The 23,643-nt window shown below is 38.2% G+C and overlaps 1 protein-coding gene across 18 annotated transcripts in view; it reads left to right on the top strand.

Annotated features, from left to right (window-relative positions):
- Positions 1-23,643, top strand: part of ROBO2 (roundabout guidance receptor 2) — a 1,870,921-nt gene that overhangs the window by 1,377,262 nt on the left and 470,016 nt on the right. For all 18 annotated transcript variants that reach the window (XM_044072440.1, XM_044072432.1, XM_044072427.1 and 15 more), the window contains one exon: positions 6,847-7,018. In XM_044072440.1, the coding sequence (XP_043928375.1) occupies positions 6,847-7,018 (172 nt within the window). The remainder of the gene's footprint in view (positions 1-6,846; positions 7,019-23,643) is intronic.

The raw sequence follows: 23,643 nt of genomic DNA on the forward strand, positions 1-23,643 counted from the left end.
CGTTACAATTTTGTAAACATCTCCAGCATGAGATGATGTCATTTCTATTTATTTTAACAATTCTGTTAGGAATTAAAAAAGTCCTGTGTAGAAATTTTCAAGTAAATATATGCCAGAATTGAGACCATGAAGTATGTTTAATAGAACATAACAGTTGTAATTTACTAGAACATAACAATTGTAATTTACTGTGAGAATTAAACTGTGATGCATTACCCAAAATAATATAGAAAATAGAAAGAGGAGGTGTAATGTAAAAATTTTTGGATTACCTGAAAAAAATATCTTATCGACAAACATGCCCACACCTGCACATACTCACTCTTATATATATAATTTTACAGACGTTTGTCAAAGAAAGCCATAACCTGTAATTATGAGAGATAATTTGTATCCTAACTGCTGTAAATGTTATTATGAACTGTTAGAGTACGTAGTGTAGACTACTGAAAAACTACTGCACTCTACAGAGATGCAGCATTTGCATCCTCAAACTAGATAGTCTGCAGACCTTGGCTATACCTTGATGTCCTTTCCATGCAAATCAAGAACAGAAGTGACACACATGGCATGGCCCATGGTCTCCTGGGACACAGGTCTTGCTATGGATTATATGGAACATGACAGCAGCCTTGAGGTGGTACACTGTTGTAGAATTGCCTGCAAGACCTGTTAAGGTATGTCCACACACTTATGTATGCAGTACTGTAAGACTATTCCATTCCCAGGAGAGACACTGCATTATACATCCAGAAACTAGGCATCTTCTATTGAATGAAGGCTCTGTTCCTGTGTTTTAGCATAACCTTACCGAGACAGGTAGAGACTCATGATCCCTCTGTAAGTAAAACACTCCCTACTGTTTTATACTTAGAAATGGGGACCACAACTTCAGTTTGCTAATCTACTTGTCCTGTCAGAGCCTTCCTTCTGTGTACCGTAGCTGTGTCCATTTACCACATCTTGCCAGGTATCATCCAGTTCCACAGACTTGCCAACATGAAACCATTTGATTGCTGCAGTGACCTCTTCTATAAAAGTTGATCCAAACCTACCATTTGCTTCTGACCTTGCCTTTTTAGCAATGGGCAAAACCTCTGCATTCAGAAATTTGACATATTTTTCCTTCCATCTTTTCACTTTGTCCCCATATGAGTTCAGTGTTATTCAACCCTTGCTGAAAACAATGTGAGCATTATTTCCCCCAAGTTAGAACACGATTTGATGGAACCACGTTGAACTTATCTTGAGATTATTCTCCATAGCCTAGCCAACCTCCTAACATTCTTCTTCAGCAACTAACACAACTGATAACTTTCTGTCATGTTAATACCTGTAAGTCCATGCAGAGACTCTCCAGCTAACATTCTTCTTTAACCTTTTAGCTTTTTTCACCACTGGAGTCCACCATCATATCCTAGATTTATGTCTATGACAAGAACCAAGTACTTTTCAGTCATAGCTGTTTGCTACTGTCTCAACAATTGAGTTGTTAGAGTACATTTGGTTTTCATATCACGGACCTCCCAAGGTGTACTGGAGAAGTTCTTCCTGAAGTGCGAACTAATGCCACACAGAAACATTATAGTACAGCTATAGTTTAGCGAAAAATGCAGTATAGAAGGTAATTTCTCAAAGTTGATATGACTGCATTATGCACACTTACAATGTTTTCATGTCAGTTACTTGGAATGGCTGGTAAAGATATTTAACGAATATGAAGCCTTAGTACTATTCCAGAAGAGGAAAATGCATCCTGTGTGCATGAAACTAGCCCAATATTTCTGCTCTGTTGTAAAACTCATTAAGCACATATTTGTCAGAAACCATGAGGACTATGAAAAGTTATTTTTACAGCTGTCTTTCCAAAAATGAACTCAACTTTATTTATGATTCTACTGCATTCAGCCAGTGATAATATAAATGGATTGTGTAGAGAGTTTGGCAGAAATCTTACAAGTAAATTGCAATTTAACTCATCTGAAATGCACAATCTACATGTCATAATTTTAAAGTATAAATGTGCTTAAGCCTGCATATCATGTGCATCTTGCATCTATACTTCACCTGCGTATCGCTGTAGCCTGCTATGTGAAAAATAAATCAGCTGCATTTGTTTTAACAAATGTAACCAAAAGAAATACTAGTGAACATTGTGCAGAATGAAATAAATCTTCCAAAAACATCACAACAAAGAAAAGAATATTCCCTTTCATAACATGCACATCTGCAAACTACAACAATACAGCCCTTATTTATGCTGCAGACGTTATATACATATAATTAAAATTTCTGCATTTCTATGCATATCTGGTGTGCATCATACAAATGGAGAATCTACATTTGAACCGTCCTCATTCAGATGACAAAACTCTGCTAGATTTATTTCTCTTGCACACCATCTATGATGACATAGAAAAGGAATTTGTTGAGTGCGAGGATTATAGTTTATTATTGGGGTCTATATCATAAACACGAATGCTTACCTTATCGAATCCCTAAACCGCAAAATTCAAAACATTGAACTATCATACTTGTCCCACCTCCCGCTACATACTACTTACACAAACAAACTAAATAAACCACATACATACACTAACCAAATCCTTACATCTAACCCTAAACTAAACCCTACTTCTAACCCTACATTAAATCTTACATATACCACCAAGTATGGACTTGACTTAACCCGCACCCTAACCCTAAGGTCCGTAACTATCTCACACTTTCCTTAAAAAGCTAAACCCAAACAAACTAAATAATCGACACTAAATCTAACATACATTACCATCCATGTAATTACCTTAACACGCACCCTAACCCTAGGGTCCGTAACTATTGCACACTTACTTTATGGAGCTATACCGCAGAAGGCCAACCATGATGATTCGATGTTTCTGGTTTCGCTCTTCTGGATGTTCGATGATTTCGCGTTTTGATAAGGATGGGTCGACGTTTAGGGATTCGATAAGGTAAGCGTTCGACTTAATAATAGGGAACCTATTATTGTTTATATTTAGTCATAGTTCAGTTTGTAAAATTAAACAGTATATTTATTTCACAGGTCATGACAGAAGTTCAAGTTGTGTTTCAGAGGAAAAATACTACGTTAATGTTAAGAATTAGACTTTTAATATTTCCTGATGTTATTTTGCCTATACTCCCACACAGCAGCTAGCAAGTATGGCTGATGCAAACAGCCAAACAACTACATATGAAGATCAATAAAAAGGCCAGCACCACAAAGATGCAAATAGTTAACCACAATTTATTCCATCACAATTTAAATTCAGACCAGTTTCTGCATGTAGCCTTCATCAGTGATAGCAAATAAAATGAACCAAATGCTTTAAATACTCTCAATACAAAAACATTTCCTGTGACATCACTTCCCCACATAACCAAATACAATAAAATATTTAATATATTATTTTAATTTTACATTACATTTTATCATTGAGACCTGGTGCACAGAGCTCCCCGAATTTTATAATCCATTTTCTTTCCTTGTAATTCAAGATTGAGTGCCACCCTGTTTTGAATTGTCTATTTTCCCTAACTTTATCAATCACTATAAATGTAAAGTTTGCAGAATTATGAAGCTGGTAGTGTCTATAAAGTGCGTTTGTGCTTTTTTTTTTTATTACGTATGTCACTGAAATGCTCCAACATCCATTTTCGTACTGGCCTGGAGGTGTGCCCCACATAGAAATTATAACAGGTACAACTAGCCATATACACCATCCAATGTGACTCACAATTGGCATAAAAGTGCATCTCAAAAATTTGTCCCATATTCTTACTGGTGGACTGTTTGGTCTTGTACATATGTTTGCAAAAGCTACAGTGTCCACAAGGATAAGAACCAATACGTTTATCCCCAGTAATGGTTACTTGATGACCAATATAATCATTTTTATTGATTATTTTATATAATGAGCAAAATGTGAACCCAAAGTTTTTCTTCTATGAAAGGAGAATTGGCATCTCTCCGGCAAAAATGAACTCAATTCATCATTAGTTGTAAGTATATTCTAGTCTTTCTGAATCACATCCCTTAACAAGCTGATATTGCTACCATATGTTGTTACCAACCTAACAGTGGCTAGCCCATCCCAGTTGTGTTGAGATTTATATTGTAATAAATCAGATCTGCACTGATTACTAGCCCATCCGCTGGCTTTGAACATGTTCCCCTGTCTATATACTCTATCCAGAAATCTACCCACAAGATCTGGTTTAAAATTGTGGAAGTCTGCATCAGATGAAAAAAATTCTTCTTATTCTCAGAAACTGGGATTTTGGAATATTTTTGATGGTATGGCTGGGATGGAGATGATGCATATAACAAATTGTTGTATTTTGGATATTTCCTGTAAGCTGTTGTACGCAATGTATGATCTTGTTGACACAAAAACTTCATGTCCAAATAATGAATTTCCACCTGATTAAATTCAATACCCCACTTATTCTCATTGATATAATCAATTAACTCCATAAGAGAGTCAATACCCCCTCGTCATACCAACCAGCAATCGTCCAAAAATCACCTCCATGTATCGATTTCTGGAAGTAAGATGTTATGGGAATCATTATAAATGATTTGTTCTTCTATATAGCCCATAAACAGGTCGGCATATATGGGGGCAAAAGACGCCCCCATAGCCGTACCTTGGTTTTGCCAATAACATTTTCCTTTGAAATAGAAGACATTCTTAGTCAGGACATGTTCAGCCAAACATATAAGCATCGTATTGAATCCTGGAGAGTAAAGGTCTACCCTATATAACCATTATTCCAAGGCTTGTAAACCCACCCAATGCGGAATACTGGTATAGAGGGACTTTACATCCAAAGTACACATCAACCAGTTGGGCTCTAATTGTGATTAAGACACTCTCTGCAGAAATTCTGTTGTATCCTTAATTCTGGCCCTAACATATGGCAGCAAAAGTTGTAAATACTCAGTCAGAAACACTGATAAGGGTTCCATGAGTGATCCAATTCCCGAAACAATTGGTCTATCAGGAGGCTGATTCAAGTCTTTATGAATTTTGGGCAAAATATATAAATATTGTTTGCCAGGATCCTTTACCATAAGGTGTTGTCTGACTGATTCACTAACAATACCATTCTCCACCGCTTTCTCTAAAAAAGAATCTATCTTTTGTTTGAAATTAGGGGTGGGGTCATTTGGCATGTTCATGTAATGCTGTGGGTTAGCAAGTTGTCTATTTCCCTCAGCCCAGTAAAAAACTGGAATCCATGACCACCACCACCCCATGCTTATCTGCTGGTAGAATGGTGATGTCAGTGTTTTCTTGAAGCTCCTTAAATGCTTGTTGTTCACCTTTGCATAAATTATGCCCAACACCTTGAGAATACTTTTACAGCCATTACAAATTACCACTGAAACTTCGGAATATCACTAAGTGATGAACAAAATAGGAGACTCATATATTTCAGTTTGTTTCATACATGAACTGAAACAAAAAGAAAACATTTGACAAGTGTACAACATAAGCTTCACTGTACCAATCCTACCATTTTAAAATGTTATAATTGCTTAATTCAGGGTCATTGAAAATGCTTTCTGATTTTCAAAGTTAAATAGTGTCTGTAAGGCAGATGAAATGTTGAATCAGTCTGTACTCATTTGTTGTTTAATTTCAAAAGTAGCAAGCATATGAGGGAAATATTTAAACTCTTAAAATGTGTAGTTCAATAAACACTTAATGATAGATGGCTATTCCAAAATCTTGATTTGCGAATGCTTTCAGTAATTTTGTAGCATTAATGAAAAGAACACTCTTGGTGTCCGTTTTATGGAATAGAAAGTGTATGTCCATCAATATGTGATAAAATGAAAAATAGAACAGCTTCTAATTAAACAAGGACATAATTTGCAGGACTAAAGTCATTTTCAGTAATTGAAAAGTGTTAATGCCCTGCTTTATCCTTGTCTGGCAATGTTACGTGAAGGGTAATAAATGTTTTAAGGCAAAAGTATGACTGTGGCTAGTAATTGAATATTATTACCTACTGATTACACCTTGTTGAGATTGTTAATTACAAACCATGTAGAGTGATTACATCATTCAGGACTGGGATTCATAATATTAGGGAGTACAGAAGTACTGCCTTGCTCTGCATTAAATTCTAGATGATAGCGTCCTTGTGATACAGTGCAGATGTGTGGTTATTAGCATTTATTTGTCATTAAGAAAGGGACAATACTCTAAATTCATGTTTTGCTCCTTTTTGCTAAGGTGAATGCGTAAATCAGAAGATAACACATTTGTTGTCCAGTGTTTAAAGCATATGCTCCTTAGTACTTCAACCAAATACCACATGTGAACCTTAAGGTGGTATACACTAGGACAATACTGTTTTTAGATGGTGTATACTGTTTTGGTATACTTTTAATAATTCTGAACATTTTCTTGATTTGACACTTACAGCTCATTATATGTATCGGCTGTGGTAGACTAAAACTTCAGGTTCCGCTCCCATAGCTAAAATTACATTTGTGTTTTAATTATTTTTAATTAGTACCACTCATTGTACTATCATTTGGGTAATGGCAGATTACTTTCAGTCTGTACATTGTCTGTATATTTAAAATGTCCTGGACAAGGGGTAGGATTAATACATGTATATTTATCTTGTTTACCTTCCAGTTTTAGGTCATGCTAATATGATTTGGTTTAACTTAAAGATGCATGATAAATGATGTCTTACTAATTTTACTATGCAATATTATTAATATTGTTGCTCTACTGACAGAATTGTAAACACACAATCAGAAAGCATTAGTAATATTGATTTTGTGTATTCATCCAACAGAACTTGCTGTTTCCAAATCAGCCGCTTCAACCAAACTCCAGGTATTCTGTATCCCCAGGTGGAGACCTCACCATCACTAATGTTCAGAGATCAGATGCAGGGTATTATACCTGCCAAGCACTGACAGTTGCTGGGAGCATTTTAGCAAAGGCACAACTTGAAGTAACAGATGGTAAGAATAATAAAATTGCAATGTATTGTATCCTAAAATATTACATTTTCATTTTAAGTTTCAATGGTTAGTAGGAAATATGAGAGCCATCATACAACCTTTGTAGTTTATGGTGCTGTTTTTGTTTTGTACACACTTTTCATTGAGACTTTGTCACATGCTAACATGTGAATTCTTATTTGTTTTTGGACTTAAATGATTTTGTCATATTATTAAATGTGACCATTGAGAGCCTGATCCTGTGAGGGATTCAGTCAGCTGGATTATTAATAAGTGTACCTACAAATGACTGAATATGTTTAAGGTGTAAAATCAGAGCAGTGCTTGTCATACAAAACCAAGTTAAATGGGTTCCTATTACATTATCGAACTTCAACAAGTTCAAACCCTATATGGTCGAAACCATATAGTCAAACTTGCTGAAGTTCGAACATAGAAAAAATAAATAAATAAAAGATGCAACAGTAAACTAACTGTTGCAAGCAGGGGGCAAGCCCCCCTGCACCACCCACATGGGGGCTGTGCCCCCCACACCCCCAGCTCTTTAAATATACCAACAACAAGACCGCACTGTAATGCAGAAAGGGAATATTTCTCTTTACTGTAGTGTAGTGCGATCTCGGAGTTGGTATATTTAAAGAGTGGGGGGCACAGCCCCTCACATGGTGGGTGTAGGGGGGCTTGCCCCCTGCTTACAACAGTTAGTTTACTGTTGCATCTTTTATTTTTTTTTCCCGTGTCCAAAGTTTTGAAACTTCAAACAGAGAAGTTCAATATTGTCATGTTCGAAGTTTCAAAACTTCGATCATGGTTCATAGGTTCATAGGTAGATACTAGGCTATCTGCCCTATGGCAGATAGCCTAGAGTGTATTTGGCTTCTGCCTCCCTATTAGATTAGCCTACTGTGCCTCTGTAAAGTAGGTCACAGAAGGTACCCTTTTAAGATTAGTTTACTGTGCCTCTGTCTAGCAGGGACACAGAAGAGATCCCAGGGGTGAATTTGCAATTTCCCATCCACGCGTCCAGATTTCACTTGAAGAGGGTCTAGCTGTGGATATACATATGTCGGCCTTGTTATGATCTCATTGGCACAGCACAAGCAAAGTGTTTGACTAAGCATTAGAAACACAGTTTTTGCAATGACCCTAATGATAATGGACATCAGCTGGGTATAATAGCCCTGTGTTTCTAATGGGCATTCAGAATTGCCAATTAGCTGAAACACCTGGTGTTCATAGGGATCATTTGCATATATCCCATGTACCTCTGATACAAGAGGTTTGGGAGGTCACTTTTTGTAAGTTCTAGCTTTGCTGGAATTTTCATTTTGTTTTTACCGATTGGATTTTCAGTGACTTTCTCACTCATTGTTTTAGTTTGTTGTTTGGGATATTTTTGCAATGACCCTAATGATGATGGACATCAGCGGGGTATAACAGCCCTGTGTTTCCAATGCTTAGTCAAACACTGCTTGCACTGTGCTGATGAGGTCATAACAAGGCCAAAATATGTATATCCACAGCTAGTGGATTTGGCTTTATTGGCCTGCAATTGTCCATTAAAATGATGAAACAAGTCATGTGCATTCAGATTTGCCAATTAGCTGAAAAACCTAATGTTCATAGGGATCATTTGCATATATCCCATGTGCCTCTGATGCAAGAGGTTTGGGAGGTCACTTATTGGAAGTTCTAGCTTTGATGGAATTTTCATTTTGTTTTTACATTTCAAGACTTAGAAGTCCACATTGCTCTTCCTTATTAAAGACCTCATGTTGTTTGTATCTTTTATTATAGTAAACCTCACAAATTAGAAATGCATAGTTTGTAATGTGCGTGTGTGTGTGTGTGTGTGTGTGTGTCTATGTATAGCTATATATATATATATATATATATATATATATATATATATATATATAGTATATCTGTCTCTCTCTCTATATATATATATATACATATGTGTGTGTGTGTATATATATATATATATATATATATATATATATATATATATAGATAGATAGATATAGATATCTTATCCTTATTATGGGAGGCAGTATGTCTTACTTCTCCCTAGTTGCCTGTTCTTTTTCTTGTCTGTTCTTTGCTTCTTTTTTAACACTTAAACATTTTTTAAATAAAAAAGATACAACAATTCATTAAGCTGTGAAATACTGTTACCTTCTCAGGTCTCTGTAAGGAGTCATAGTAAAATAAATTTTGAGTAACTTTCTAACAGTGCCTGGGTAACTAGTCTGACTCTCCTATAGGTTCCTGAGATTATGTAATAGAGAAAAAGGAAAGCCAGAAAGCAATGCCTTGAAAACATATTACTGTATAAGCTATAGTTTGCTGAGGCCTACCTATGATGTTTACAAATGTTTATTCACCTAATGCCCAGTGAATAACAAAAGGTGGAACTATTAAGTATTGAAGGTCATTAGTACTTTGTAGGTAAGAGGAGAAGTAAAATGTTCGGTAAAAAGCAGTCTTGCAGACTTCCAAACCCATCATTTACCCTCAGTCCTTGTTCTACCATAGTATGACATCCCTCTACAGTATGCCTCTCCCAACGCCTTAGGACACCACCAACAGGCATTTTGCTTACTCATAGCTAACTGGTTTTGTCCTTCCATCTCTTGTCTGCTGTCTCCATCCTTATATGTAGCTGTCCTTGTCACCAGGTGCATGCACTTTCTTTCTTAATTTCTTAATTAGCTTTGTTCCTACTTCTGCATGCGCCAGATGAAGGGGACCCCTGCATCTCTAACATACCATTGGGCTTCCTTCCACAAGAAAGAAATGGTAGTGTACATTATTTAACTTGTCAAGTAGTAGATTGTTAGTATTGTTTCTCTGCAGGTGTTATTTAAAACTGAAGAATGCATAATTGTCCTGCACAGGCATAATTCAGGAAGGAATTCTGTACTGCCAGTCCAGAATAAAATTATTTGCAATTGTGCAGTTATTTAAAAAAAAACATGGTTTCAAAAGAGATTTCTGAGTTATAAATGAAACTATGATTCCAAATTGCTTGCATACTTGTTTTTTTTTTAATTGAAGCAAGCATTTAACCAAAACTTTCTTTTACATATTTATATAAAAGAACCTGTATAAACAACATACAATGTACATACAGAAATTGAACAGGCAACATACTACAAGAATGTTAAGGCTTGCTGGCCGTGTGGATGTACAACTATATCTGCCTCAAAATTGCTATACTGCTATCAGCTATAAAGCCATCTGTTGATTAGCAGAGAGGGGGATTTCATGACAGGGCTGCCTTCAAGGTTTTTAGCGCAGAAGATTAATTTATACCACAGCTGTGCCTTAATATTATCACATCTTATTTTGAATTAAAAATGCACATTATATATTGTTATTCATTTAGCTTTACCTATATGACATTTCCTTTGAGCAGTTTTAAGGAAGTTTAACTCTCACCTTGTTGCAGTGACCTCTCTCACTCCATTCTCTGACAAAATTATGCATTTTCATCCAATCCAAATTTACATGTAGATTAAAAGGTCTTTTAAAATTAATGGAAATGCAGTGTTTTTAATATCAGTTCATGCTACTACTTGATTCAGTACCTTGATTGTCAGAAAGGAAATAGGACAGGCAAATATTGGCGAAGAGGACAGTGATGTGCTAATGGGAGCACCTGCTGTTGCTTCAGAGATTTACTGCAGGAGGGTCTCACTGAACAAGTCAAGTTCAAGGAGATTCATAATGAGAAATTCCTTCTTCAGACAGTCAAGGCCTGCACTTCATATACTATTAAAATCCGAAAAAAATGAACAAGATTCAGCCTTACCAGATGATCACGAGCCTGCCATTTTTAAATGATTTATGCTATATTAAGTTCTGTGTTTTGAAATTACAAATGAGTGGATGGTTCAGTTGGTTTCCCATTCACGTCTTGGATAACAGGTCAGAAAGATTAAGTCTTTTGACAAACTAATAAGTTTATCTGTATTCAGATGCTGCTGTTTTCCGTTAGGAGACTATAACTATTAAATATGATGTCCTCTGACTGCAATTTTAAATCAGGTTTCATTACAACCATATTGCTTAGTCATTCCTGTGGAAAGGAAAATTCTGTGTTACTACTGCAAAAATAATAAACTGAAGAAAATGAACTACACAGCCATGTGAAATGTATAATGAGCTCCACAGATGTTCACCATAATAAATGCAAGTCAGTTTGAGATTGCACTGCAAGATGTCACTAATACACAAGCATGTCCATTTGTAAAGTCAGTGCAAACCCTATTATCAAAATGTTTCCAAAGTACAATGTATACCAAAAAGCACTGAGATGTACATAAAGCCATTGATTATTAAAGATGTCAAACTTCTAATACAGAGTCAAGCTGGGAAAGTAAAAAAAGGATTGCCCAAATTCATAAGGATAGTACACTGTTTGCATAGATGCTGGTGTCAGTATCACAGTAGACAGCATGCGGCATTAAAAGGAATGTCTTTTTTATGAACAGGACATAAGTGAGTACAGTACACGAAGCTCACATTGGTGGGAGCTGAACAACACCTGTCTTTGAGGGTAGGAAAATATAATTTTGTAGTAGTATTGGCTGCAGCATGGGGAACCATATTGCGTGTGTGCTTTTTTTTTCAGCAGTACAGTCTGTGTATGCAGTTCAAATCCAAAAAGTTACCCCATTGGGATCAGGTCATATGCAGTTGGAGTAGTGTTTGTAAATAACATACAATCCTGGGGGGGGGGTCAATAAATTGTGTATGCCATGCATGGAGTATTGTGGCTACAGAGTGGGATAAGATTATTTACAATGTGTAAGGTTCTTTCCTTATTGCACAAAAGTTTCTGTGAACTGTGTTGGGCTTTGTTAGGTACTGACTTCATGCCAACCCTACTCCATGGTGTACAATGTTTATGCCCAGAGCTAATAATGGCTTGAACCAGAATGCAATGGAAGGACTTGAGAAGTAGCATTCCTCACTTAACTACAAGTATTTATTGGCATCTATAGCTGTAGTTCTGTGTGACTTCCTGTTTTTTGAATAAGTATTACTGATTTCTGTCCACATTTGATTTTTCCCACCCACCTGTCCTACTCCTGTTGTGCATTTAAACTTGGTGGCTTTTGAGTTGCCTGTCCCTGCTATAAATCTGACTTTGGACACTCATCTTTCATGACATCAGTTCGTTCTACTGAGCACAGAAAGATCAACTGGGACCCCTCCCAGTCTCTTATACTTGAATTATCTTATGTTTCCTACCTTCCCACTTGCTAAAAATTGCATGTTTTTCAGCTTGTGTTTACTGTATTTGTACTTATTCCTACTTAATTTATCTTTTCACTGCATGTTGTTAAAGTCTTCAGTTGCATTTAATCTGCTGCATTTATTGTTTCTTGTTAGTAGCCTGATTAGTTTGTAACTGTTATTCTAAGCCTCTCAGTTCTGACATAAGCACTTGGGCTCCATACTAGTTATCTTACATCAGGAAGGTTTATGATCTACGCTCTTGTGGCAGAAAAGTTAGCTTACACCCTTCTGAATTGAGAATTGCTGGTTGAAGGCTTATTGTGTCTGTTATTCTAAAATAATTTTTGTTCTGGTTTAAGCACTTGAGCTGCAGACCAGTTATTTTACATTAAGAAGTTTGTGGTCTACACTGCTGTGGGAGGAAAGGGTGACCACCACCATTCTGAGCTGGAAATTGCTGATGAAGGGTTATTGTGCCTGTTACTCTAAGCGTCTTTGTCCTGCTTTAAGCACTTGGGCTCAAAACAAATTATTTTACATTAGGAAGGTCTATAGTCTACACTCTCATGGCAGGAGAGGACAGCCTATGCCCTTCTGAGCTGGAAATTGCTGCTGTAAGTCTTATAGTGCCTTTACTTGATTGGCTAGAGAGCCAGATTGTTTAAAATTTGCATCTCTGTACCTGAGGCATTTGGCAAAATTTGATAAACATGCTACTTGAGGGGAAGAGTGTTGCTGGTTTCTGCTAAACTCTACAAAAGATAAGACTTACACTGCCATGTCCACTGTTTCAACACTTGTTTTTGCTGAATTAATTGAGTGTTTCTGTGTTGAATATCTGCACTTTTTGACATTTTTACAGTCTTTAGTTAGAACTGCCTTGGTTCCACTTTAGTGAGAGTAGAGGGGACCTTTGTAATTCTTTTGTCCAGGGATTGTGTAAAGGAGTGAGGAGTGTGCTGTTTTTGATTGGCCACAGGGCCTTAATTGTGTGTGTTTTTTTATCAGTTCTCCACTGCTGTTTAAGCATCACAGTTGCACAAAGCTTGGCTCATAACCTACAAGCACCGAGGCGTTTGAAAATCACACTACATGTGAAGAAGAATTATGCTTGTTTCTGCTGAACTCTAAAAGCTAAGCTTTATATTACCATATCCACTGTTTTGTCACCTGCTTTCACATTGTCTTTGTCACACCTGCACAAATTGAGTGCTTCTGCACTTTTTTGACCTTTCTAACAGTCTTTAGTTAGAACTGCCTTGGTTCCACTTTAGTGACAGTTGAGGGGACCTGAGTCACTGTCTGGCCTGGGTTGTGTAAAAGAAAGAAGAGTATGGTGATTTTAATTGGTCACAGGGTGGTATTTTTTATCAAATCTCATCTGGTATTTAAAGGTCACAGTTGCACAATGCTTGGCTCATAACATACCAGCAAGCTAAGATTTACATTACCATATCCTAGCCATTGTTTCAGCACTTTTTTGCATTGTTTTGCCACAGCAGCATTAATTGAGTGTTTTTGTGCCGAATATCTGAATTTGTTGACCTGTTTTACAGTTTTTAGTTAGAACTCCTGATCAGTGATCTCTGTAGATGCCAATGTCTTACAGCCTATCTCCTGCTTGTAATCTGTGTAGACACTTATTTCTCACAGTGTAAGTTTCCCTTAAAGTACCCTTACTGTCTAATTTGTGCATAGCTGAGCATTGCTCATCAAGTTCCTTGTGTTATTGACCTGCTCACTGTTTACCTTTCCCTCATTTTTTTGTAGTAGTTCAGTAGCTATATGTATGCATTTCCTGACTCTCTCTGTGGCCACTCTGGATGAGATGGTATTCTGAGGTATTGTAGCAGTTGACTCCTATACATTGACAACCCACTTATTCTTAATAATACAGACAAAGTATGATAGTGGTGTAAATACTCTTTAATGCAGGGGGCAAAACTCTGTCATAAAACCAAAACAAATCTATAGAGTGTCAGTGACACTTGCACCATGCCTACTGCACAGGGTAAAGACCCTACACATAAAACTACTTATGCTGAGGCAATTAAAGTAACCTTTCTAAAACACTAAGACCTCCTCTCCTTCACAGCACAATCAAAAAAAGAGTCCTCAGCCATCAAGTTAACAATCCGTTAAAACACCAACCGCAGCTACACACAGCAACACTGTATCCAGTGCCTCTACTGCTGAACCCTCAAAGCAAACCAGCACACAACCAAATGTCCTGGTCATTGGTGATTCTATAATGAGGCACACTGATGTCCCCTCACCAGTCAAAGTAAGAAGAGTCATGGTTAGCTGTCTTTCTGGGGCTAGGATCCATCAGGTCACACAGGCACTTAGGTCATTTAACCACAGGTACCAGTATGACTCTGTCATAGTTGATGTGGGTGTTAATGACCTGAGACTTACCTTCCTTGACTATATCACATGAGACATGATCAAGCTCACTGACTATGTATCTCAGGCAGGTATGAGCCTGGCACTGAACAGCATGCTGCCATCTCCAAGGATGATGCCATGTTACCAACAGACGTGATTGTTTTTAACAATTGGCTTAGTTTCTGGTGTTAGTCCAAAGGGGTACAATATTTGACAGCCTTGGAGGACATGGTGGACAGACCATGCTGGTTTGCCAGAAATGGCATGCATTTATCCCCGTTAGGCTTTCGGATATTGGCAAAGACTTTTTTCCACCCTCATAGTGCCTTTGTTGGGCAATGCCAAACTGATAAACCTCCCCAGCTTATCTGAACCTATAAAGAAATATCTGAAGGTGGTACTACTCAATGCTAGAAGTCTTAACAAGAAACTCCCTGCAAGCCTTCCTCTCACTGGAGAGTGTAGTAACGGAGACATGGTTTAAAGTCACAGGGAGTACTCCAGCAGTGCAAGGTAATAATGTCTTTCACACTTTTAGACCAACTACTGCACAGAAGGGAACTAAAAGTGGTGGGGTCTCAGTCTATATTAAAAACACCCTCACATCTAGACTAGTTAAAGTGTATGACCCACGGGAACTCATACATATTCAACTCAACATAAAGAGGGTCTTGTACCATATGCTTGCAACTTATAGGTCCCTTTTCATCTCCCAAGAAACCCATGCTACCTATCTCAATATACTAGAGTCCCACACCATTTAAACCAATATGAGCTTCATGGGGAATCTCAACTACCCATCTATAGATTAGGAATACTACACCCCTTCTATTGTACAAGCCCAGTGATTCCTAAACTTTGTTAATGCCAACATCCTGGAACAATTGGTCCATTCTCCTACTAGGGGTACAAACATCCTTGTCCACAAACATGGGGGAATGATGTTCATAACAGTGTGATGGCCTTGCTCATCAGATCCGACCATAAGGCAATGTTGCTCGAGTTAAAAATTGAAACCGAGGACCCAGGACTCTAGTATATTTAGGAACTATTCCAAAGCTAACTTCTCTCTAAGAGACACCTTGGGTAAATTCCAAGCATCCTCAAACCCTGTACACATCATAGCATACACTGAACTATTTATAAAATCCATGTGTAGCCATATTGATATTCATATAGTGCAAGCTGCGTCCACTCATATTAAGAATAACACAACTTCAGAAGACAAGATACCCAGTTAGAATCACAATATAAATTGGGTATACAACAAAACAAAAAAAAATCTTAGCCAGACATAAGGGGAACAAAGCCTAACTTATTAAAAAAAACTGACAATCTAAACAGGCAGCTACGAGGGTTAATGAGTATTCCAGAGGCTAAATTTGAAGAAAAAATAGCTTCTCACGCAAAAGGACAGCCACAAAGCTTTCTACAGCTATACCCATAACTTCAAGGGAAATAAGCAACAAAGCACAGAACTTGTTGTAAATGGCATCACCTACACAGAAATGGAGGCCATTACCAAGCTTTTGGCTGAGAGGTTCAGCTCAAATCCCCCCTCCCTCCCACCCCATGATAGTTCAAAGGAAATATTGCATACCACAATCCCTCTAACTATTACAACTTGACAGGTCTTCAGTGCACTTTGCAATGTCAAGTACCGTGAATCAATGGGCCTGGATAGCATCCAAGAATGCTTACTAAAGGGCATGAAACATGATCTCTCTGTTCCACTTGAATCACTTTTCAACTGGAGTCTATAGTCACATTTTGTGCCCAAAGAATGAAAGCTGGCTACAGTCATTCACCTTCACAAAGGATATCCAACCACCAATCTGGGTAACTACAGGCCTATAAGTCTGATCAGCCTTATATGTAAGGCCATGGAAAGAATCTTCATGAACATGATAAACAAGGACATAGATAATCTGCAAATGCTGACCCATCACAGTTCATCTTTGTTAAAGGAAGGTAATGCCTATTAAGTCTAGTGAACTTCTGTGAGAGAGTCACCAAAGCAATGGAAAGATTGCGCACACAGCTTACCCTCAACTTGGCCAGGACTTTTGATAAAATACCCCACTCAGAAATTTTAGACAAGCTCACTAATTTAGGTAAAAATCCTTTTATCACCCACTCAATAGCCACCTGTCTCACTGATAGGACACATGAGGTCAAAATAGGTGAGGATACTTCCACCAATAGGCCAGTCACTAGCAGAGTCTCCAAGGGCTCGGTACTGGTCCTGCTCCTTTTTGGCATGTATTTCACTGAAGTGGAAACAAATGCTGAAGGTTTATGGCTGACTAAGTTTGCAGGTGATATCAAGTTGGAGGTTATCATAATCTCCCCTGCAGACACTAGTATTCTTCAAAAAGGCCTGTCTTTGACTAACAAATGGTGCCAAAGCCATGTTCTTAAACGTAATACTAAGAAATGCATACTTGTCCCCTTTGGGAAGTCATCCATCCCATGCCTCTAAGAACCAACCAAGTGGTCAGGGATCTGGGTACACAGACAGTAACCTTACCTTCGACCACCTTGTGGCCACAGTGGTGAGGAAATCCTTTTACGTTGCAAAACTTGTAAGTAAGGGCATGGCATTTAGATCAAGAGAGTTCATTATCCCATTGTGTTCTGCCCTTGTCAGACCAATCATGGAGTACAATGCTTCCTTTGGTATGCACCTGCCAGGCATATGCAGCAACTAGAATGACCTCAGAGGTTCTTTAAAACAAGAATACAAGGAGTAGCAAGCCTGCCTTATGCAGAGGACCTTAAAGTCCTTTCCCTCTACTCAGTCTACAATAGATTGCTGAGGGGTGATCTATGCTTGGCTTAAAGGCATCCACAAACCCCACACTTATGAATCTCCTGCGTATTCATAAGTCAGAAAGTACCAGAAATACAAATTCTAAGTACCTGAGTTTTGTCTGTGACTTAAACAGAACATGCTGGAGAGACAGATATGTGTCCCAGCGACTGACCATCCTATAGAACAGGCTTCCCATCCAAGTAAAGCTGAATTTATTTATTACCCAATTTAAGCACAATGTAGACCAGTGGATCGGGACTAGGAGATTTACACAGAGCCTGGCACCCATTTCCCTTTTGGAGATAGGTAGCTTATAAATGCCTGGCTGTCAATGCCCTGTTTGGATACAGGACGTTGTTATTGTTTCAGAAAAACTGGGCTAGGCTTAGAAAGCCCCCCTCTGGATCATTAGCCTAGTAACAATGTATGAATTCATGAATGTATGAATTGGGTTTGATTGGTTTGGAAGGTACGACAGCTGTGGCTCAGGAACTCCAAATCTTTTTTTTCATGCACTATAGGAAGGGGGCATCAGCTTCTACAGCTTTCTAAAATTGAGAATAAAACTAATCACATGGAAACATCAACTTCAGTGGCACATGGCGGGTTTAACTAGGGTGGGTCTGTCAGCGGGCATGATCGGCATGTGCTGATGATACAGGAGTGCTGAGATGGCATTGCCGTATGAATGCCAATGCTACATTTATGGCTTGGCTGAAGTACTTAATGTGAGGTGAGTTTGTGGTAGTAACTGTAGCAAACTGTTTGTTCCAGTTTTACCAAAGAACTTGTTACAGTGGCAGGAGCAGAGAAGAGGAGAATGTTTTTTTTTTTACTCTCACCTTTGAGCTGAAGGTGTGCCAGTTTGGCAAACTACTCAGGTTACTAGAGGAGCATGCTTTGGACATGGAATAATCAAATGAGTATTGTGATATAATGCATTTGTTGAACTATTCTTTCTAGCCTGACTTGGCCATAAGGCCACAGATGAAGTTTACTCTACCAGCAGACAAATTTGCACAGGACTTCTGCTTGCTGGGGGTTGTAGTAGGCAGGCTTGGATTAATTTATTTGGTTCAGTCTGGGGTGAAAGTGATGCATTGGTTAAGGGAGGGAATGACCTGGGGCTAATTCTGAAAAGGCAGTTATTGGCACAGATTGTTCAGAATCTAGTTTCTTTAAAGCCAAGTTTTCTCAAGTTTGTTCATAATCTAGTTTCTTTAAAGCCAAGTTTTCCCAAGTTGGAACTTGCCTACTCAGACATTATTCCTAGGCTGATGAGGAGACAGGCACTTTGTTATAAAAATGTTGAATCAGCCAGGTGTTTTGTTAATCACAGTGTATTGAGGGCTGCTCAGGCATTGAATTCTAAGGCCTTGGCTCATTGGGAATTTGTGGCTAGGAATCATTTGAGCTTTTCATCTGATGGAGTTCATTTGAGCAAAGTTGATCCTGATTTATTCAATCTGAATATGTCAATGGTTATTAAGGATAGCATCTTAAGTGGGTTTGGGGGTCAGGATCAAGAAGAAAGGGGGAAACAGCTTGCATAGTCAGGCTGGTGAGTGTTAGAGGGGTTTGCATAGAATACCCCTCTATTTCCCGCTTTCTTGGCTTAGTTTATGAAGTAATTGAAGTGGACAGTGGCACTCTGCTCATTTGGTTTGATTGTTGCAATGCGAGGTTATTCCATACTGCTGCTATTTTCAAAGTGGGTTAGCAGTCCAACGCTGCCTCACATTTATGTGTCTTATCTAATGTCAGTATTATTTGTGTCAAATGGGATTGTTATCATTCATTACTGTTATGTGGCTGCATTCTATATTCATTGGTTGATTTGAGTAAATCAAGTTGCAGTGGGTCCCTGGCTGTGGTAATTGAAGAGCTGAATGAGTAACTGTACAAATAAAGTTTGCGCTGCAAGCAGACAGATTTGTGCAGGACTCTTTCTTGCAGGGAACTGTAGTAGGCAGAGTGGGATTCATTTATTTGGAGCAGGTTTGGATGGAGGTGATGCAGCGGGTTAAGCAGAGCAAGTAGGGGAGGTGGAGTAAGTATTATGTAAGGATAGGCAGGAAGAGGTTTGGTCTCTTGCGGTGTAGGTTGAGAACATGCCCTTCCTACCTTTCCTTACTTAGTTGGCTTTGTGGGGAGGTTAGAGAGGCTTGTGTACTCTACCCCTCTATTTCCCCCCTTTCTTGACTTAGTGTTGCATGAGTAAGTGTACAAATGCCTTTACTGTTCCAATGACTTAGTGAATTTGTGCATTTTTGTGTTTTACACACGCAATCTGACAGCTTCAAGGGGAATAACTTGACACAGTTTCTTATCCACCTTTTTCATTCATATGAAGTGCATATGGTTTATTTTGAAGCTTTTTAAGAGATGCTACCAAGTTAAAATAACTACTGTATTTCTGTGCCTTAGATATACCAAGATTTTTCAAAAACATCAGTGAGCTTTGGTTTGTCAGAGGCATAAAAAATAATGATCACTGTTCTGCAATCCTTTATTCAAGATACTAAAGTCACTAATCTGAAAAGAAAAGCTGGTACAAATGGTGAAACAAACATTAGACATCTGATTTGCATATGTTTTCCAAAAATTATGTCCTGGAAGGAGGTGTAGCACACAAGAAGAGGTAGTAATGGATGTTTATATACATATATATATATCTATCTATCTATCTATCTATATATATATATATATATATATATATATATATATATATATATGTATAGATTCCCTTTATAAGCTCGAAATCCTGAAATATCAAATTTCAGAATCTTGAGCCCATAAAGTGGAAGGTTGAAAACCGCGAAAGACCAGAAGCACAACATTCAAACACTCGCATATCAGAGATATTGAATTAGCAGTTCTGGAGTTGCACTGTGTTTATGGGTTCAGGTAAGTGTTTTTGTTTAAGGGTTTTGGGCAGAGACTGTGGTGTGTTTAGTGTGTTTTGTTACAGTGATGTGCTTGTGCAAGGGGAATGTTGCTTGTGTGGTGGTGTTTCATGTGTGTGTATATGGTGCGACCTTGGAGTTTGTATATTTAAGTAGGGAGTGGGGGGGGCAGGGGGGGCTTGCCCCCCTGCATATAGTAAGGGTAGGTGTGTGTATTTGTTTAGTTGTGTGTGTGTGTGTGTGTGTGTGTGTGTGTGTGTGTGTGTGTGTGTGTGTGTGTGTGTGTGTGTTGTATTGCTTTTTTGAAAGTGTCGGGAGGTATGTGTGTTTGTGTTTGCTGTGTAGTGTGTGCTGTGTGTTTTCATGGTTTTGGGTTTCGTGGTTGTCTGGTTTCAGTTATATGGATTTTCGACTTCATGGTCTCGAGATACTGAAATTCGATATTTCAGTATTTCGAGATTATGAAGTGAATCCATATATATGTATATATATCGTATTTCTCAGAACAGGCTCATGGAGCTGTCATACTGATTTTAGTTTTTCTTTTGGCAAATGATTCTTAATGGTATATATATATATATATATATATATATATATATATATATACACATACAGATTGTGTCCCAAAGGTGTGACATTTTATTGTATATTCATTTCCTTCAGGCAGGTATAATCATTCAAAGAGTGCTCAGAAAAACTCAGTACAGCTTCAGTACCTTTTCTCAATGGGTCTCTTTAATTTTTCCCTAATTTCTGAAGAAGCCATTCAGAGATAGTTTGTTACATGAAGTGTACAGTGTGTACAACCTGGTTACTTAAGACTTTTTCAGCTGCATGACATACACTCCCACAATTTACCTCACAGACACAATGCCTAGGGTTTGATTCATACCTTTGAAGGGGAAACTGAGTAAGTTTAACATGGCCCACAAGGGTGACTAGCCTAGCTCTTATCTATGAACATTCGCTTCTCCTCCAGAGATCAGTCTATCTTTTTTTCAGGAAAGAACCTGTAACATACGTTCTAATCTTCATCCCGTCTGGTTCACACTCAACACTGAATCAGTCCAATGTGCACTTGAAATAAGAATCACTTAAAGCTAAGAGGGCAGACAGTATTCTGTGTAAACAGTAATGTTGCAAAGCTCACATTCCCAAACTATTTTCTATTTATCTTTCCAATGTCTTTGCAACTTCTTCCACACTGTAATGCATTTTTTTTCATTGACTTATTCAGAGTAAAACTGACTTCCAAGCCCAAATGTCCTCACCAGACAACCTTATTTTCTTCCTGTCCTATACTTATTAACATAATTTTATTGATATGACATTTCAGCTCCAACTTGATGTTAAACATCAGACTTTTCTAATGTCATGTCTGCAACCAGTGTTTATATGCTTAGTCATTAAAATGGGCCCATAGCTTTGCACCCATCCAGCTATCCACTGTCTTAACTACTTGCTATTGTATGGGTCCCAGAGACGGCAGTTGTGGTAAGCTGATGAGGACATACCACACTTCCCTACCACAATCAGCAGCCTCCAGTTCATCCTGTTGCATCTCCAGTCATTCCAGTAAAGCAGAGAGACATAATTCTTCCACCATATCCTGAGTTTGCAGAGAAGTGGTCCTCCTTGTAGGCAGTGTCTAGAAGAGGCCATGTGAGACGTGCTGAGGAGACATCCTGAACCAGTGCTCATACTACCTCTGCTCAGTAATGTCTCTTCTCTCAGATTGTTTCAGATTGCTGAGCTTCTTGGCCTACTGTAGAGAGTTAGCAAAAGTTACTTGAAAAAAAAAAAACTCAATAAGAAGATTTCAAGATTCTTACATTTGCCTGCTTGAGGTACCATCTACCAAACTCTTTTTTCGAAAAGATCAGTAACTTCTAATATAGAGGTGCTAATTTTCCTTGCAGTCACTTTGTAGTCAGTAGTAAATTAATACACTGTAAGCTGTAGACACCACCACTGGAGGCTAAGGGCAGCAACATAAGCAAACAGCAAGGATGCCTTACTGAGATCTCCAAACTGGCTACTGCTTAGAACTCAGCTGCATCAGGATATCCTGTCCCTGAAAACCATACATGGACGAATAAAGGGTAATTGTACAATAAATGACCCAGATGATCGGACAGCCCATTAATCATGCCTATTGTAAAATGAACATATCCCAGTAAAAAGAATTAAAACAAGTGAAGTATTGTTGAGAGCCCAGCCTTTCTCTTAGGATATCCTAAGTAAAGCCATCAACACGTTTTACAAGCAAAATGTGAGACACACTGCAAACCTCTGGACAGTAGAAAGGTATGGTTATTGGTAGTTCGACCCATAGTACTGCTAAGCTTGCCTCTCAACTGTCCAGGCCTCAGCAGAACATCTCTCTTTTTCATATATTTGCCCTGTTCCTTGTAAAATGTTAAATATTCTTGTAAACAACTGATTGTTGTAATGTGAGACATTATATTTTCACACAAAAAAATATGAGCGAGAGAGGAAATGAAAGAGACACACAATGAGGCAAACTGCTTCAGGAATACATTCTTTCTCTAGCATCCTCCTTCCACTGCACTGATGTACTGTGCAAACAGGGGGGAGGGGGGCATACATACCTTATACATGCATCCTACTTCAGCAAACAGTGGAAATGGTTAAACAGCACTACAGCGCTCTTTGTTTAAGAAATTTAAGCAATTTCTTTCTTACGTAATGCCATTGTATACTAGCAATAACCCACTTCTGGATATGGGAATCATAGCATTCACCCACAGTGAGCTTTGTTTAATCACTTGGACTTTGTCCTCATGATCAAACCACACCAGAGATGGGTAAGTCATGTGATACTCACATCTAGTCACGGGTTATTGTTAAAGTAGTACACAACTGACAGAGTGCTAATACAGACTAGAACATATTTGACTTAAGACCGGAAAACCAGATATGTTACTTATTCTTCAAATACAGGAACTGAACACCAGCAGTAGGGCTGTAGGATGTAATAATGTTATACTGAGTTTTTTTTGTCTCACAGTTTCTTGCTTTTATTGGAGCAAAGACAATGATTGCTCAATACCATCTTGCACTGTTTTGATGAGGTTCTCATTTCTCTATTGCAGTGATGCCACTGCCTTGTTTAGTCTATGAATCATGGGGATAATTCTGCAGAACGGGCTTTCCTCTCTAAAAAAAATTGGTTGCTTTCAGTCTGTGCGAGTTCAGTGGTATGGATGTGTTCTGGTGTCTAATAATTGCAAAAATGAGTTTTT

The sequence above is a fragment of the Protopterus annectens genome, chromosome 5.part0, assembly GCF_019279795.1.
Source record: "Protopterus annectens isolate FY-2018-M chromosome 5.part0, PAN1.0, whole genome shotgun sequence".
Lineage (NCBI taxonomy): Eukaryota > Metazoa > Chordata > Ceratodontiformes > Protopteridae > Protopterus > Protopterus annectens.